General features: G+C 47.6%; 1 protein-coding gene across 2 annotated transcripts in view; it reads right to left on the reverse strand.

Moving 5' to 3' along the window:
• LOC119964540 (peroxiredoxin-1-like) overlaps positions 1 to 16055 on the reverse strand; it is a 132733-nt gene that overhangs the window by 17289 nt on the left and 99389 nt on the right. For both annotated transcript variants that reach the window (XM_038794170.1, XM_038794171.1), the window contains exon 5: positions 15484 to 15614. In XM_038794170.1, coding sequence (XP_038650098.1) covers positions 15484 to 15614 — 131 coding nt within the window. The remainder of the gene's footprint in view (positions 1 to 15483; positions 15615 to 16055) is intronic.

The following is a 16055-nucleotide window of genomic DNA, read 5'->3' on the forward strand; positions in this document are numbered from 1 at the left end:
TCTGAAACCTATTCTATCTGCCTGCTTTGCAAAACCACTATTTTATTCTATTTTAAACTGCGCAGTCGTTTTGTACTGTGTCTCTTGATTTGAAGAAATTACCACGAGCTATTATTGTATTTTGAATTCAATAATCTGTATTTGCGAAAGACAATCATTCTGATTAGCGTGCTGCAGGGCTAGTCAGAACATCCTAAATTTTGTACTTGAAAATTGAAGCTTACCAGAAGACACTACTAGCTGACAAATTAAAAGTTGCAAATTTCTTTTAACCCAAGAAGCCAGTCTTGAATTTCTGTTATTTGGTATCTGGTACGGCATTACAGGTATACGAATAGACACAGAGATCCCACAATAACCCCTGCCAGAAATTCCTCAGCCTCAGACAATCCCAAAACATAGGGACATGGTTCGCAGGACCCCGGGCACAGCGCCCACAACTATCCGCCACCTCTTCAAAGAACCTGCTCATCCTGGCTACACTCATGTGTGCCCTGTGGACCGCCTTAAACTGTATCAGGCTGAGCCTGGCGCACAATGATGCATTGACTCGCCTTAGGGCCTCCTCCCATAAGCCGGCTCCAACTCCCCACCCAACTTTTCTTCCCACTTTCTCTTCACCTCTTCTATCAGGACTCCCTCCCACTCCATCAGCTCCATACAGATCTGAGACCTTCTCTCCTACTCCTGTTCTCGACATCACCTTATTCTGTAGCCCTGGGGCAGCATGTGTGGGAAGTCGAAACCTGCCTTCGCACAAAATCCCTCACCTGTAGATACCAGAATCCATTCCCACCTGGCAACTCAAACTCTTCTTCCAGCTCCTTCACACTCAGGAAACCCTCTTCAATAAAGAGATTCTCAAATCCCTCGATCTCTGCCCGCTGCCACCTCCGAAACCCCCATCCCCCCCCCCGGAGCGAACTGGTGGTTATCATCTATCGATGCCAACACCGACCCCCCTCTAAACCCATGTGCTGCCTCCACTATCCCCATACCCTCAGGACAGCCACTACTACCGGGCTTGTGGAGTACCGAGCCGGCGAGAACGGCAATGGTGCCATTAACAATGCCCCCAACCTATGTCCTTACATGATGCCACGTCCACCTGCACCCATTACCCACTACTTGACCATTGCAATATTCACCGCCCAGTAGTAGTTAATGAAATTCGGGAGGGCCAGCCCCCACTCCCAACGCCCCCAGCCGCATCTTTTTCACCGCGGGGTTTTACCCGCCCAAACAAATCCCGAGATCTCTGCATCCACCTTTTTGAAGAACGTCTTGGGGCTAAAAATTGGGAGGCTCTGTAAAACAAACAAAAACCTCGGGAGGACCGTCACTTTAACTGCCTGTCCCTGCCTCGCCAATGACAACGGGAGCGCATCCCACCTCCGAACATCCCACCTCATCTGTTCTACCAGCCACCCCAAATTCAGTTTATGCAGCTTCTCCCACTCCCACGCCACCTCGATACCTAAATATCGAAAGCTCCCTCCAACACCTATAACGGCATCTCCCCCAATCTCTTCTCCTGCCCACATATCACTGCCCAAACCCAAATCGCCCCAGGACCTCCCATAGGTATTCCCACTCCACCCGATCAAAGGCCTTCTCTGCATCCATGGCTACCACCACCTCAACCTCGCGCCCCTCTGGAGGCATCATAATCACATTAAGCAACCTCCTAATGTTGGTTGGCAAATGCTGCCCCTTAACGAACCCCGTCTGGTCCTCCCCTATTACCCCTGGCACGCAGTCCTTGATCCTCGTGGCCAGGATCTTTGCCAATAGTTTGGCATCCACATTTAGCAGGGAGATCGGTCTGTACAACACACAGTTTTCCGGGTACTTATCCTGTTTTAAAATTAGGGAGATCGACGCCTGTGCCACATCGGGGGGAGCACTCCCAACTCCTTTGCTTCATTGAAGGCCCTTACCAACAGCGGACCCACCCCTGAGAACTTCCAGTCCGGGGCTTGCCTTATTGCATCACCTCCAGCCCTTCTACTACTTCTACAAGCCCAATTGGGGCCCCCAGCCCCTCCAGCTCCTCATCAACCTTCGGGAACTCCAACCCTCCCAGAAACCGCCTCAGCCCCTCTTCCCCGGCTGGGGGTTCCGACTCGCATAATTTGCTGTAAAACTCCCTAAACACCCCATTAACCTCCACCAGATCCAGAACCCTATTCCCACATGTGTCCTTCACTTTCCCAATCTCTCTCGCCGCCTCCTGCTTTCTCAGCTGGTACGCTAACATCCTGCTTGATTTCTCCCATACTCATACACCGCCCCTCTCACCCTTTGCAACTGCCCTATGGTCCTACCCGTGGATAACAACCCAAATTTCATTTGCAGCCTCCGCCGTTCCTTTAACAGCCCTTCCTCAGGGGCCTCTGCATATCTCCTATCCACCTGCAGGATTTCCTCTGCTAACCTTTCTATCTCCACCCTCTCTGCCTTCTCCCTGTGTGCTAGAATCGCAATAAATTCCCCCTGACCACTGCTTTCAGTGCCTCCCAATCGGTATCTGCCGAAACCTACCCCATGTCAATAATCTCAACATACCCCTTGATGGCCTTCCTTGCCTGCTCACACACCTCCTCCTCTGCTAGCACTCCCACATCCATCCTCCATTGCGGGCGCTGTCTCCCCCCCCCCCCCCCCCCCCCCTCCCCCTCTTGCTCATTCGTAAATCCACCCAGTGTGGGGCATGATTCACACCACTGTTGTTGAATACTCAACATCTACCACCCCAAACAACATCTTATCCAACACGAAAAAATCTATTCAGGAGTCCACCTTGTGCACATGGGAGTCCCAAATCTCCACGGATCTACCCTCCCCAAATCCCCAGCAACAGCCCCTGCCCCCATCCCCCCACTGACCTTCTACTCCCCCCCCATTTCGCTTCTGTGACTAATCCGCCAAGCTAGCCTGGCAGCCCCACCCGTGGTGGCCTAGCATCATTCTCCCCACTGATTCACCCTCCCCCCTGCTGAACATTAGCAAACAAACCCAAAACAAACCCTCCCCAAGCCTAAATAAAGAGACCAACCCCCCATCCCTTAACAAAGAACAAAAACAAGCCTGAAGCCGAAATGGCCCCAAACATAGTTAACAGCAACATCACAGCATCTCCACCAAAGTTCAAGTCCACCTTCTCCTGCCAGTCCATTGTCCTCAACAAAATCTACTGCTTCCTCCACCAAACCCGAAAGTACAAATCCAACTGCCATTCATAGGTCACCCATAGACATTGCCGGGCACAGTAGCCCAGAACTTCAGCCCCTTCTTGTAGAGGGCTGCCTTGACCTTGTTAAAGCTTGTTCTTGGACACACTCTGCACCCAAGGTCCTGGTACACTCGGATTTCACTGCCCTCCCAGGTGCAGCGCGTCGTCCTGCCTGGCCCACCTCATAATTTGCTCCTTGTCCAGGACCAGTGCAACCGACCACCAGCCGCCTCGGCGTCCCGTTCCCCTGGTGCTTTCCTCATTAGCACCCCCTGTGCACTCAATCCACCTCCACGGTCATGCAAAATCACCCTTTCCAGGCAGCTTTCTCCAGCATCCTCCCACATATGCGCCGCATCGGCTCCTTCACATCCCCTCCAGCAGACCCATGATACTTATATTTGCCTGCGTGACTGGTTTCTTCTAGGTCTTCGACCTTCTCCTGAAGCCGCCTCTGCGGTTCACGGCATCAGCACCATCTCCGCTGCTATCAAGACAAACTGCTCCACGTGTTCCCCCCACCACCTCCATGGATCGACTGACCCTGGCCACCAGCTTCCTTTCACCGTGGTCGACCACCGCCTTGATCGAGTCCACTTCCCAGGCCAGGTCCTCCAAACTCTCCTACTGTTGCTGTGTGAACTTCCCGTTCAAGAAGTTCACCAGCTGTTAATCGACCACGTGAGCCGACAGAGCCGCTCCCTGCCCCTCCGCCATCTCCACGTGCGTATGCAGCACCGCACCAATTCCAACTGATTTCCTTCTTTATCGAGGCGAGTTCTGGCTCTCAGCTCCATACGCCCGAGGGTCAATCTTTCCCCTCACCATCGCCTGCACGTTAATTCCACCTCATAGTCCACCCCGTTAACTGGGGGAAAGGTCTGAAAAAAACACCATGATCGAGAGCCGCCACCAAATGTGCAGTCACTCACATCCATGGTCTCCACCGGAAGTCAAGACCAGCATATGTATAGGGCAAACAGCCAAGTCCACATGGTTCTGACCATCCGATCCCACTGTTGTAGGAATCGTGGCAGCCGTCAGGGTAGGGTAAAATCATCAATTGGAGTTTAAACTTGCCCTGTAATACTAGCGCTTGCAGGGGAAGCTTTAAACTTTCCCTGGTGCGCTTGCAGGTGGAAGTTTAAACTTTGTGGTAGTCGGTATTAGGGGTATTACAGTACTAGGTTGGAGGTACGTGATGCTGTAAGATCATTGGTGTTGGAGGTACCTGATACTGTAAGATCATTTGTGAAGCCTGCCTGCTGGTTCCGCCTAGAAAGGCAGAGTATAAGAGTCTGTATTTCCCTAGCTGCTGCATTCTGTACCTGCGCTGCTGGGGGAAACATCTAGTTCAATAAAGCCTTCAATTGTCCTACAATCTCGCTTCGGGAGTTATTGATCGTGCATCACTTTATTGAACTAGATTTGAAGAGTGGAGCTCTGCATCAAGCCAGAGTGTCTACAACTTAGCTCCCACGCGGCAAACTCAGCGACGACCTTTGCACTGGCTGGCGTGTTTCAACGGATACATCAGGACGGCCACGCCTACACCCACGGAGGACCAGAAACTGCAAGTTCTCCACTCAAACTCATCGAGGACGCGGACGGTTTTGAGGCCGCGATGACACTGTTGAAAGGATACTACATTCGTCCAGTAAATCAGGTCTACGCCCGACATCTTCAGACGACAAATTCCGGGGGAATGCGCTAGACGGAATTCGCCGCGCGCCTGCTAGTACTACTCGGTAGGAGGAACTGTGGACTGTCTGCAGTTTCAGCCAACGACCGCACCCGAACCCTAATCCAGGACCACCTTCGTTGCCGGTATGCTGTCCTCGCAGATCCGCCAGCGGATGCTGTAAAAGGAGACGCTGAGTCTCAAGGAGGCACGGGCACGTCGCAAGCTCCTTAGACGGTAGCCGTCCCGCAAACACCCGAGCGTACATCCCCGACCTGGCGGGCTGTCGCCCCATGGGCAGCGTGGACCCACCCTCATGCCAGCCGATTCCGAAGCTCCCCCAACCCCCCACAAGCTTGTGCCGCGGCGGCTGCCAGGCAACCCCGGGGGGCCCCCACCCAAGTTATTTTGTGGGCAGCAAGCACCCCCGGCAACGCTGCCTGGCCCGATCCGCAACTTGCAAGGGCTGTGGGAAGAAGGGGTATTTCGTGATGGTATGCCAGGTCCGAGCGGTCGCCGCTGTCTCCGCAGGCAAACCGGGACTGCCGCCATTCCCCTCCTCGCAGGCCACGTGCGGACCCGTGGGCGCCGCCATCTTCGATCCCGCGAGCCACGTGCAGACCCTGGGTGCCGCCATCTTGTCCCCAGAGACCACGTGCGATTCATGGGCGCTGCCATCTTGCCCAACCCCCGGCCATGTGCGACCCATGGGCGCAGCCATCTTGGCTAGATTCTCAAGACCCGATTCGGATGACCGCACACCGCCCGAGGCTGATCGATCAGCTTCTGCCACGATCCGCCTCGGTGACAGTCGGACCAGTCCCGGCCCCCGAACTCTTTCGACCGCTACGACAACGTACTCATCAACGTACACAAGACTTCCTGTCTAATCAACTCCGGGAGCACAGAGAGCTTTATACACCCCAATAGGGTAAGGCACTGCTCCACTCACTATACACCCCAGTTAAACCAGAAATCTCCCTGCCCTCCGTGTCTCACTCTGTAGAGATCTGGGTTTACTGCATAGCTAACCTCACAGTCCAGGGAATAGAGTTTAAGAATTTCCGACTCTACCGCCTCACCTCACCTCTGCGCTGCCACACTCCTGGGATTGGACTTCCAATGTAACCTCCAGAGCTTAACCTTTAAATTCGGCGGCCCCTATACCCCCTCTCACTGTCTGCAGCCTCACGACCCTCAAGGTCGGCCCACCTTTCCTGTTTGCAAACCTTACCCCCAATTGCAAACCCGTCGCCACCAGGAGCAGACGGTACAGTGACCAGGACCTGACCTTCATCAGGTCGGAAGTCTAGCGGTTACTGAAGGAAGGTATTATCGAGGCTAGCAACAGCCCCTGGAGAGCTCAAGTAGTGGTCGTAAAGACCGGGGAGAAGCACAGGATGGTCATCGATTACAGTCAGACCATCAACAGGTATACGCAGCTCGACTCCTACCCTCTCCCCCGCATATCTGATTTGGTCAATCAGATTGCACAATACAAGGTCTTTTCCATGGTGGACCTCAAAATCCGCCTACCACCAGCTCCCCATTCGCCCGGACGACCGCAAGTACACTGCATTCGAAGCAGATGGGCGGCTCTACCACTTCCTAAGGGTTCCCTTCGGTGTCACAAAAGGGGTCTCGGTCTTCCAACGGGAGATGGACCGAATGGTTGACCGGTACGGTCTGCGGGCCACGTTTCCGTACCTCGACAATGTCACCATCTGCGGCCACGACCAGCAGGACCACGACACTAACCTCCGCAAATTCCTCCATACCACCAATCTCCTTAACCTGACCTATAACAAGGAGAAATGCATATTCAGCACCGATCGTCTAGCCATCCTTAGCTACGTAGTGCACGATGGAGTCATAGGCCCCGGACCCTGAACACATTGCGCCCCCTCATGGAGTTTCCCCACCCCCACTGCTCCAAGGCCCTGAAACGTTGCCTGGGATTTTTCTCATATTACGTCCAGTGGATCCCCAATTATGCGGACAAGGCCCGCCCACTAATCCAATCCACGGCTTTCCCCCTGTCGGCAGATCTCGCGAGACTTTGTGATGTAAATCCCGCCAACAATAGATGAACTCGGGCGAGCACCGTTCAGCAAATGGAACGGCACTCATGGGGATCTCCTAGGGGATCGGAGGTCCCCAGCTGCATGCCCTTTGAGTAGGTTGGTGCCCTGGCAGTGCTAGCCTGGCACCTTTGCAGTGCCACCTGGATGCCAGTCTGGCACTACCAATGTGCCCAGGGGGTACGGCCAGCTGGCATGAGCACTGTCAGGGTGCCAGGCTGGCAATGTCAAGGTGCCAAGCTGGCATTTTCTGTGCGTACGTGATCAAGCCATGGGTGCCCAGCATGGGTGTTGGGGGGGAGAGATGGGAAATGTTATAATCAAATCCATTATGCACACTATTGAAAGAGCATAACTATGCTAAGTATGTAATCGACCCTGAAATGAGAAAGTCCAATTGTGTTGCATTATGAAAAATTATGTACTAATATTAATTCATTGTATCAATATATTCCCCACATTTTATAGTGGTTATTAAGGAGATTCAATGGACAGTAAGTTGTGAGATGTCATATAATTGTGAATGTAGTGTAGTACTTTGAGCTAGTCAATTCAAAAGAATTTAAAATGGCAAATGAAATAGACCACAGAAAAGGCACATAATCCAATATCACAACAGTGATAACCACTTCTTAAAAAAGTAATTTACGGGATGTGGGCATCACTGGTTGGACCAACATTTATTGCCCGTCTCTAACTGCTCTCCACTTCATAGGGCATTTGAGAGTCAACCAGATTGCTGTGGGTCTAGAGTCTTGGGAGTCACATGTAGGCCAGACCAGAAAAGACAGATTTCCTTCCCTAAAGGACATTAGTGAATCAGATCAGTTTTTACAACAATCAACATAATCATCATTAGACTTTTAATTCCAGATTATTATTGAATTTAAATTTCACCATCTGCTGTGGTGGGATTTGAACCCTAGTCCCCCAGATGTTGCCTTCAGTCTCTGGATGACTAGTTCAGTGGCAATACCACTACACCACTGCCTCCCTTATAATCCCCCATTCCCTGAAATATCTGTCATGTTTAATGTGTTATTAGCAATGCCTTTGTAATTAACTTCAATGGTAAATGGATTCTTGCCATTTGCTTGAAATAAACAGTTGCCTTGAAAAGTGTGTATGGTACAAGTGGTGCAGTCTGTTTTATATAAAAACAAAGCAATTGCTGATCACGATTAAAGTGCTTTGCCTTATATTTATTTGGGATGAAATTGACTTTCCCAGGTGTTACAGGGTAACAATCCTGCTTTTGCACTTAAGGCACATAAAGGAAACACATTGTGAAAATTGTATGCTTCAGAAATTAAATACTAGCATTCATTATTGTGATTGCGTATAGCCAGTTCATATCCCAAGGCGTACATACTAAAGAAACACAGATTAAAAAGGATTGATGGTAAACTTCTAGGGGCTTAAATTACTGTCTTCACTAATTTTAATGAAAAAATAAATGAGTAGCTGACAGCTGTTAACTGGATGTCCATAATAAGGAGCCAAAGGCAAAGGAAATATGAGCCCAAAATGTCCTGCACCATACCCCTGGGAAATCAGTATAATCTGGGGAATGCACATAGCGGTTGGAAGGAAGCATAAAATAGGAAGTCCATCAGGAATTCCACTAAAAAAGTTGAGAGTGTGCATTATGACCACATGAAAATGATGGAAACAAACTGTATATCCTGTCTTCCAGCATGCCTCAGTCTGAGAGTGGTAGTGGTAGATAGATGTGAATGGAAAGATGGATTATGGGGGGGGGGGCAACAATAAATTTAAAATGGTCAGTTTCCTAATGCAATCGATTGTCACATAGTTGACTACAATAGGGAAAAAAGCATTATGGAGAACCGGGGCAGAACATTTTACCCTATTATGCAAGACATGTTATTTACAACAAAAGGAAAGTTATTAGTGAAAGAACTCACCTCAATGAAAGGATTTTTTTTTGTGAATCTAGGCCCTAGATTTGAAAGCGTTTGAGATATCACTGATGCTAATTACCTGTTTTCATTGAAACCATTCTGGAATCTCAACATGAACTCCATCACCCACTGTTCTAGCAAATGATTGGTGAGGTACAGAGCAGCAACAAGTAAATGCACAGGAACGAGGTACACTATTCCTCCAGGCACCTCTTCAGTACTTTTAAATGATTTTAAGCATCAACAACATTCATCCTTTATTGGATTGTTACCATTCCAGGATGCAGTCTCAGCCAATTATAACTGCAACCAACTCACATTTATGAAAAAAGGTTTTTAGAGGATGAAAATTGTTTCCATTTGGTAAATAAATCAGAAACCAATGCAGTATTGATTAAGGATTATTGTTAAAGTTGAAAGGAAGAAGTTAGAAGAAATATTATTACACAAAGGATTATTAGAAAACGGAATGCTATATAGGGGAACTCATGTCTGACAAATCGGGAGGTAACAAGGAAGTTGGACAAAGGAGAACCAGTGATGTGATCTATTCAGGTTTTCAGAAGTCCTTTGACAAGGTGCCTATTAGAAGGCTGTTAAATAAGTGAAGAGCCCATGATGTTAAAGGTAAGATACTGGCATGGATAGAGGATTGGCTGACTGGCAGAAGACAGAGATAAAGGGGTCTTTTTCAGGATGGCAGCCAGTGACTAGTGGTGTGCCCCAGGGGTCGGTGTTGGGACAACTTTTCACAATTTACATTAACAGTCTGGAAGATGGAACTGTTGCTAAGTTTGCAGATGATATAAAGATATGCAAAGGGACAGATAGTATTGAGGCAACAGGAGGGCTGAAGTACTTGGACATGCTAGGAAAGTGGGCAAAGAAGTGACAGATGGAATATAATGTGGAAAAGTGTGAGATTATGCACTTTGGTAGGAAAAATGGAGGCATAGACTATTTTCTAAATGGGAAAAGACTTAGGAAATCAGAAGTGTGGTGATATGCGTGCACACGGAAATGTATATAGTTGTATAAATGTATAAAATTGCACATCAGTACATGTAACAATCAGTATGACCTCTGGCCAGAGGGTGGCGTCAGACTTCCATCACGTGACTGGAATGACCCGTCAGTTGGTAGCAGGACGTACAACAGGACAGTCGCACTTAGAGTAGTTCCCGAGATTGTCGAGTAACTTTGTCTGCACATTATTCTGTTAGCTACCTTTCCACCTGTTTGACAATAAATCATCGTTCCAATAAATACCTATATGTTCTGTGTGTATCATTATCAATGGTGGGACCACAGAACACAAAAAGAAGCACAAATAGACTTAGGAGCCCAAGTTCAAGATTCTCTTAAGGTTAACATTCGGCAGGTTCAGTCGGCAGTTAGGAAGGCAAATGTAATGTTCACATTTATGTCGAGGAGGCGAGAATACAAGAGCAGGGATATACTTCCGAAGCTATATACAGCTCTGGTCAGACCCCATTTGGAGTATTGTGAGCAGTTTTGATCCCCGTACCTAAGGAAGGATGTTCTAGCCTTGGAAAGGGTCCACAGAATCACAGAATACTACAGTGCAGAAGAGGCCCTTTGGCCCATCGAGTCTGCACCGACGCATGAAATGCCCTGACTTGCCCACCTAATCCCACTTGACCGCACTTGGCCCATAGCCTTGAATGTTACGGCGTGCCAAGTACTCATCCAGGTACTTTCTAAAGGATGTGGGGCATACCTTTTTAAAGGATATGAAGCCTCTACCACCCTCCCTCGCAGTGCATTCCAGACTGTCAACACTCTGAGTAAAAATGTTTTTTCCTCAAAACCCCCTGAACCTTCCACCCCTCACTTTGAACTTGTGTCCCCTTGTAACTGACCCGTCAACTAAGGGGAACAGCTGTTCACTATCCACCCTGTTCATGCGCCTCATAACCTTGTACACCTCAATCAGGTCCCCCTCAGTCTTCTCTGCTCCAGAGAAAACAATCCAAACCTATCCAACCTCTCTTTATAACTTAAATGTTCCGTCCCAGGCAAATTTTCCGGTTAATCTTCTCTGCACCCCCTCTAGTGCAATTAAATCCTTCCTATAATGTGGCGACCAGAATTGCACACAGTACTCCAGCTGTGGCCTCACCAAAGTTCTATACTGCTCCATCATGACCTCCCTGCTTTTATAATCTAAGCCCTGATTGATAAAACTGATAAAAGCAAATGTCCCATATGCCTTTTTCACCACCCTATTAACTTGCCTTTCTGTCTTCAGAGATCTATGGACAAACACGCCAAGGTACCTTTGTTCTTCAGAACTTCCCAGTGTCAGATCTTTCATAGTATACTTCCTTGTCAAATTACTCCTTTCAAAGTGTATCACCTCACACTTTTCAGGGTTAATTCCATTTGCCACTTATCCGCTCATTTGACCATTCCGTCTATATCTTCCTGTAACTCAAGACAGTAAACCTCCTTGTTAACCACCCGGTCAATCTTTGTGTCATCCGCAAACTTACTGATCCTACCCTCCACATAGTCATCTATGTCATTTATATAAATGACAAACAATAGGGGGCCCAGCACGGATCCCTGTGCTTCGCCACTGGTCACTGGCTTCCAGACACTAAAGCAGCCGTCTATCATCACCCTCTGTCTCCTACCACCTTATCAAATCACCCTGTATCCCATGTGCATTTGCCTCCTTGATAAGTCTCCCATGTGGGACCTTGTCAAAGGCTTTGCTGAAATCCATGTAAACTACATCAACTGCACTACCCTCATCTACACACGGTTACATGCTCAAAAAATTGAATCAAATTTGTTAGGCATGACGTCCCTCTGACAAAGCCACGCTGACTATTCCTGATCAAACCTTCCCTCTCCAAGTGGAGATAGATTCTCTCCTACAGAATCTTCTCCAGTAGTTTCCCAACCACTGACATGAGACTCACTGGTCTGTCGTTCCCTGGCTCGTGTCTACAATCTTTCTTAAATAGTGGGACCACATTAGCTGTTCTCCAGTCCTCTGGCACATCCCCCGTAGCCAGAGAGGAATTAAACATTTGGGTAAGAGCCCCGGCAATCTTCTCCCTCGCCTTCCACAGCAGCCTGGGACACAATTCTGGAGATGTGTCCACTTTTAAGCTCGCCAATACCTCCAATACCTTGTCACTCACTATGACAATTTGCTCAAGAACCTCACAATCTCTCTCCCTGAGTTCAATAATTACTTCCTCATTCTCTTGGGTGAAGACAGATGTGAAATATTCGTTCAACACCCTACCAATGTTCTCTGGCTCCACCCACAGATTTCCCCACTGGTCCTTAATGGGCCCAACTCTTTCCTGGTTAACCCTCTTCCCATTGATATGCTTACAGAATATCTTGTGATTTTTCCCTACTTTTACCAGCCAGAGCTTTCTCATATCCGTTCTTTGCTCTCCTAATTCATTTCTTAAGCTCCATCCTGCACTTTCTGTACTCCACTAATGCCTCTGCCAACTTGCTCCCCTTATAGTTGTTAAAAGCCTTTCTTTTCCTTCTCAGCGTATCCTGAATGTCTCTGGTCATCCATGGTTCTCTGGGTTTGTTACATCTTCCTATTACCCTAGAGGGAACATATTGGGCCTGTACCCTCCCCATTTCATCTTTGAAATGGGGAGGGTCTTCTGTACATTTCCCCAAAAGTAACTCTTTCCAGTCTACCGTGGCTAGATCCTGCCTTATTTTGTTAAAATCTACTCTCGCCCAATCCAAAACCTTTTTTTGCAGTTTGTCTATTTCTTTTTCCATAACAAATTAAAATTGAACCATGTTGTGGTTTCTATCACTAAAATGCTCCCCCACCAACATGTCAACCATCTGTCCTCCTTCATTCCCCAGAATTAGGTCCGGCACTGCACCATCCCTGGCTGGATCTTCTACATATTGAGCTAAAAAGTTCTCCTGTATACATTTTAAGAACTCTACTCCATCTAAGCCCTTAACATGATGGCTGTCCCAATTAATTTTGGGAAAGTTGAAAGCACTTAATATAATTACCCTCTTATTATTTTTACACTCCTCCACAAATTGGACTCGTATTTGTTCCTCGATTTCCTGCTGGCTATCTGGGGGTCTATAATAAACACCTAGCTGTCTCTTACTTATTCCTAAGCTCTACCCACAAAGCTTCATTTGATACCCCCTACAAGATATCATCTCTTCTTACTACAATAACTGCCTCCTCAACTAATAATGCAATGCCTCTTACTCTTTTACCCCTCCTCTGTCTTGCCTGAAGATTCTATATCCTGGGCTGTTGAGCTGTCAATCCTGTCCCTCACTCAACCATGTCTGTGATACTTATTATATCTTATTACACATGTCAATCATCGCCCTTAACCCACCCGTTTTACCTGTAATACTCCTGGCATTAAAGTAGAGGCCATCCAGCCTTGTCTTACTCCCTTGAAACTTATTACCACTGTATTCCCTTTGACCTGATTATTTTCTATGTTATACTGTGTCCCTATTCTGCTATTAGTCTGTGTCCCCCTCCCCCTGCCAAACTAGTTTAAACTTTTCCCAACAGCAGTAGCAAACCTGCCAGCATGGATGTTAGTCCTGCTCTGGTTTAAATGTAGACCGTCCCGCTTGTACAGGTCCCACCTTCCCCAAAAACAATCCCAACGGTCCAGGAATCTAAAACCTTCCCTCTTGCACCAACTCTTAAGCCACGCATTCACCTGTGCTATTCTCCTATTTCCGTACTCACTAGCACATAGCACTAGAAGTAATCCAGAGATGACAACCCAAGAGATCCAGCTGTTTAGTCTATTCCCTAAATCCCTGAATTCTTGATGCAAGACCTCATCCCTCTTCCTACCTATGTCATTGGTATGAACATGTACCATGACCTCTGCTTCATCACGCTCACCCTTCAGAATGTCCTGAGTCCAGAGGAGGTTCACAAGAATGATATCTGGAATGAAGATCTTGTCATATGGGGAGCGGTTGAGGACTCTGGGTCTGTACTCATTGCACTTTTGAAGGATGAGGGGGGTTCTTATTGAAACTTACAGGATACTGAGACGCCTAGAAAGAGTGGACGTGGAGAGGACTAGTAGGAAAAACTAGAACCTGAGGGCACAGCCTCAGACTAAAGGGATGATCCTTTAAAACTGAGATGAGGAGGAATTTCTACAGCCAGAGGGTGGTGAATTTGTGGAACTCTTTGCCACAGGGACCGCATGGTAGCACAAGTGGATAACACTGTGGCTTAACAGCACCAGGGTCCCAGGTTCGATTCCCTGCTGGGTCACTGTCTGTGCGGAGCCTGCACATTCTTCCCGTGTCTGTGTGGTTTTCCTCCGGGTGCTCCAGTTTCCTCCCACAGTCCAAAGACTTGCAGGTTAGGTGGATTGGCTATGATAAATTGCCCTTAGTAACCAAAAAGGTTAGGAGGGGTTATTGGGTTACGGGGATAGGGTGGAAATGAGGACTTAAGTGGGTTGGTGCAGACACGTTGGGCCTCCTTCTGCACTGTATGTTCTATGTTCTAGAAAGCTGTGGAGGCCAAATCACTGTCTTTAAGAGAGAGATAGATAGGTTCCTGATTAATAAGAGAAACACATCAGCCGGGCAGCACGGTGGCGCAGTGGGTTAGCCCTGCTGCCTCACGGCGCCGAGGTCCCAGGTTCGATCCCGGCTCTGGGTCACTGTCCGTGTGGAGTTTTCACATTCTCACCATGTTTGTGTGGGTTTCGCCCCACAACCCAAAGATGTGCAGGGTAGGTGGATTGGACACGCTAAATTGCCCCTTTATTGGAAAAATAAATTGGGTATTTATTTGAAAAAAAAGAAACCCATCAGCCGTGATTGAATAGCAGAGCAGATTTGATGAGCCGAATGGCCGAATTAACATAGAACATAGAACAGTACAGCACAGAACAGGCCCTTCGGCCCTCAATGTTGTGCCGAGCCATGATCACCCTACTCAAACCCACGTATCCACCCTATACCCGTAACCCAACAACCCCCCCTTAACCTTACTTTTATTAGGACACTACGGGCAATTTTAGCATGGCCAATAGAATTCTGATCCTATGTCTTATTGTCTTAAAGTTCCTATAGGGCAGCCACTATGGACCCAATTGTAACGTGGGGCAACCTTGGGGCCAGCAGTATGTGCACCCGGCTTGCCAGATAAAGTGCAGACCATTGTAATTCCTGGGCATCATTACCATACTCCAAATCAGATTACCACTCAAAACCACATTTATGAGCAACAGCACAGGTCTACAGGATCTTCCACAGCAAAGGTGATCTGAGGGTATCAATTATAGCGAAATGATGGCATTGATTTCCAGTCATTTAAAATCTTTACATCCCCGTCAGAGATTCATTAGGGGTTGGTGGCTTCCCTAATTGGAATTGCACCATGCTGCTTTGTTATTCTGACAACACTGCAGAAATGAAGCATTATACATAAATGTACACCTTGAAATTATCCAAATACTGTATTATCAAATATTTCTAATGTACACATTAACAGTATGAATGTCAAAGATGTCTTTTTACCTTCACCATGTTCATCTGTAAATTGGAATGCTTGAACCAGCCTCATGACTTCATCCACTGAACGCCCAACAGGAAGATCATTGATCATGATCTGACGTAGGATACCATTATTATCAATGATGTACAAACCTCTGGGGAAAATAATGACTATATTTAAACACTGTTTAGTAACAGAAATTGTAAACCCATAATCCAGCAGTCACATGGTTGCAAAAATGCAGATGGCAACAATGCAAGGCAACGAATATATAACATTTGTTTCTCAAACTACAGGGTAGGAGTTCACCAACAAACTTTGCTTGCTGTTTTATGGCCTGCAATATTTCTAAAGGTGCTCCTCTTTACAGGGGGGAGAACAGCCAAAGACAAAAACAAAGTCTGAAAATTAGTGGCCATAGACAAAAAGGCCTGCAAATCTTTTGTGTCAAGGAATCATCTAACTACAGCACTTTTTATGATCTGTAGTGAAATGCAAACTTTTCTGGGCCACTTCAAATGAGGATTATTAGACTTCAAGCATTTATTTTTCCCTTTGTTTACCTTCTAACATCAGGGGTGTGGACCAATGCATT

The sequence above is a fragment of the Scyliorhinus canicula genome, chromosome 4 (genome assembly GCF_902713615.1).
Source record: "Scyliorhinus canicula chromosome 4, sScyCan1.1, whole genome shotgun sequence".
Classification (NCBI taxonomy): Eukaryota; Metazoa; Chordata; class Chondrichthyes; order Carcharhiniformes; family Scyliorhinidae; genus Scyliorhinus; species Scyliorhinus canicula.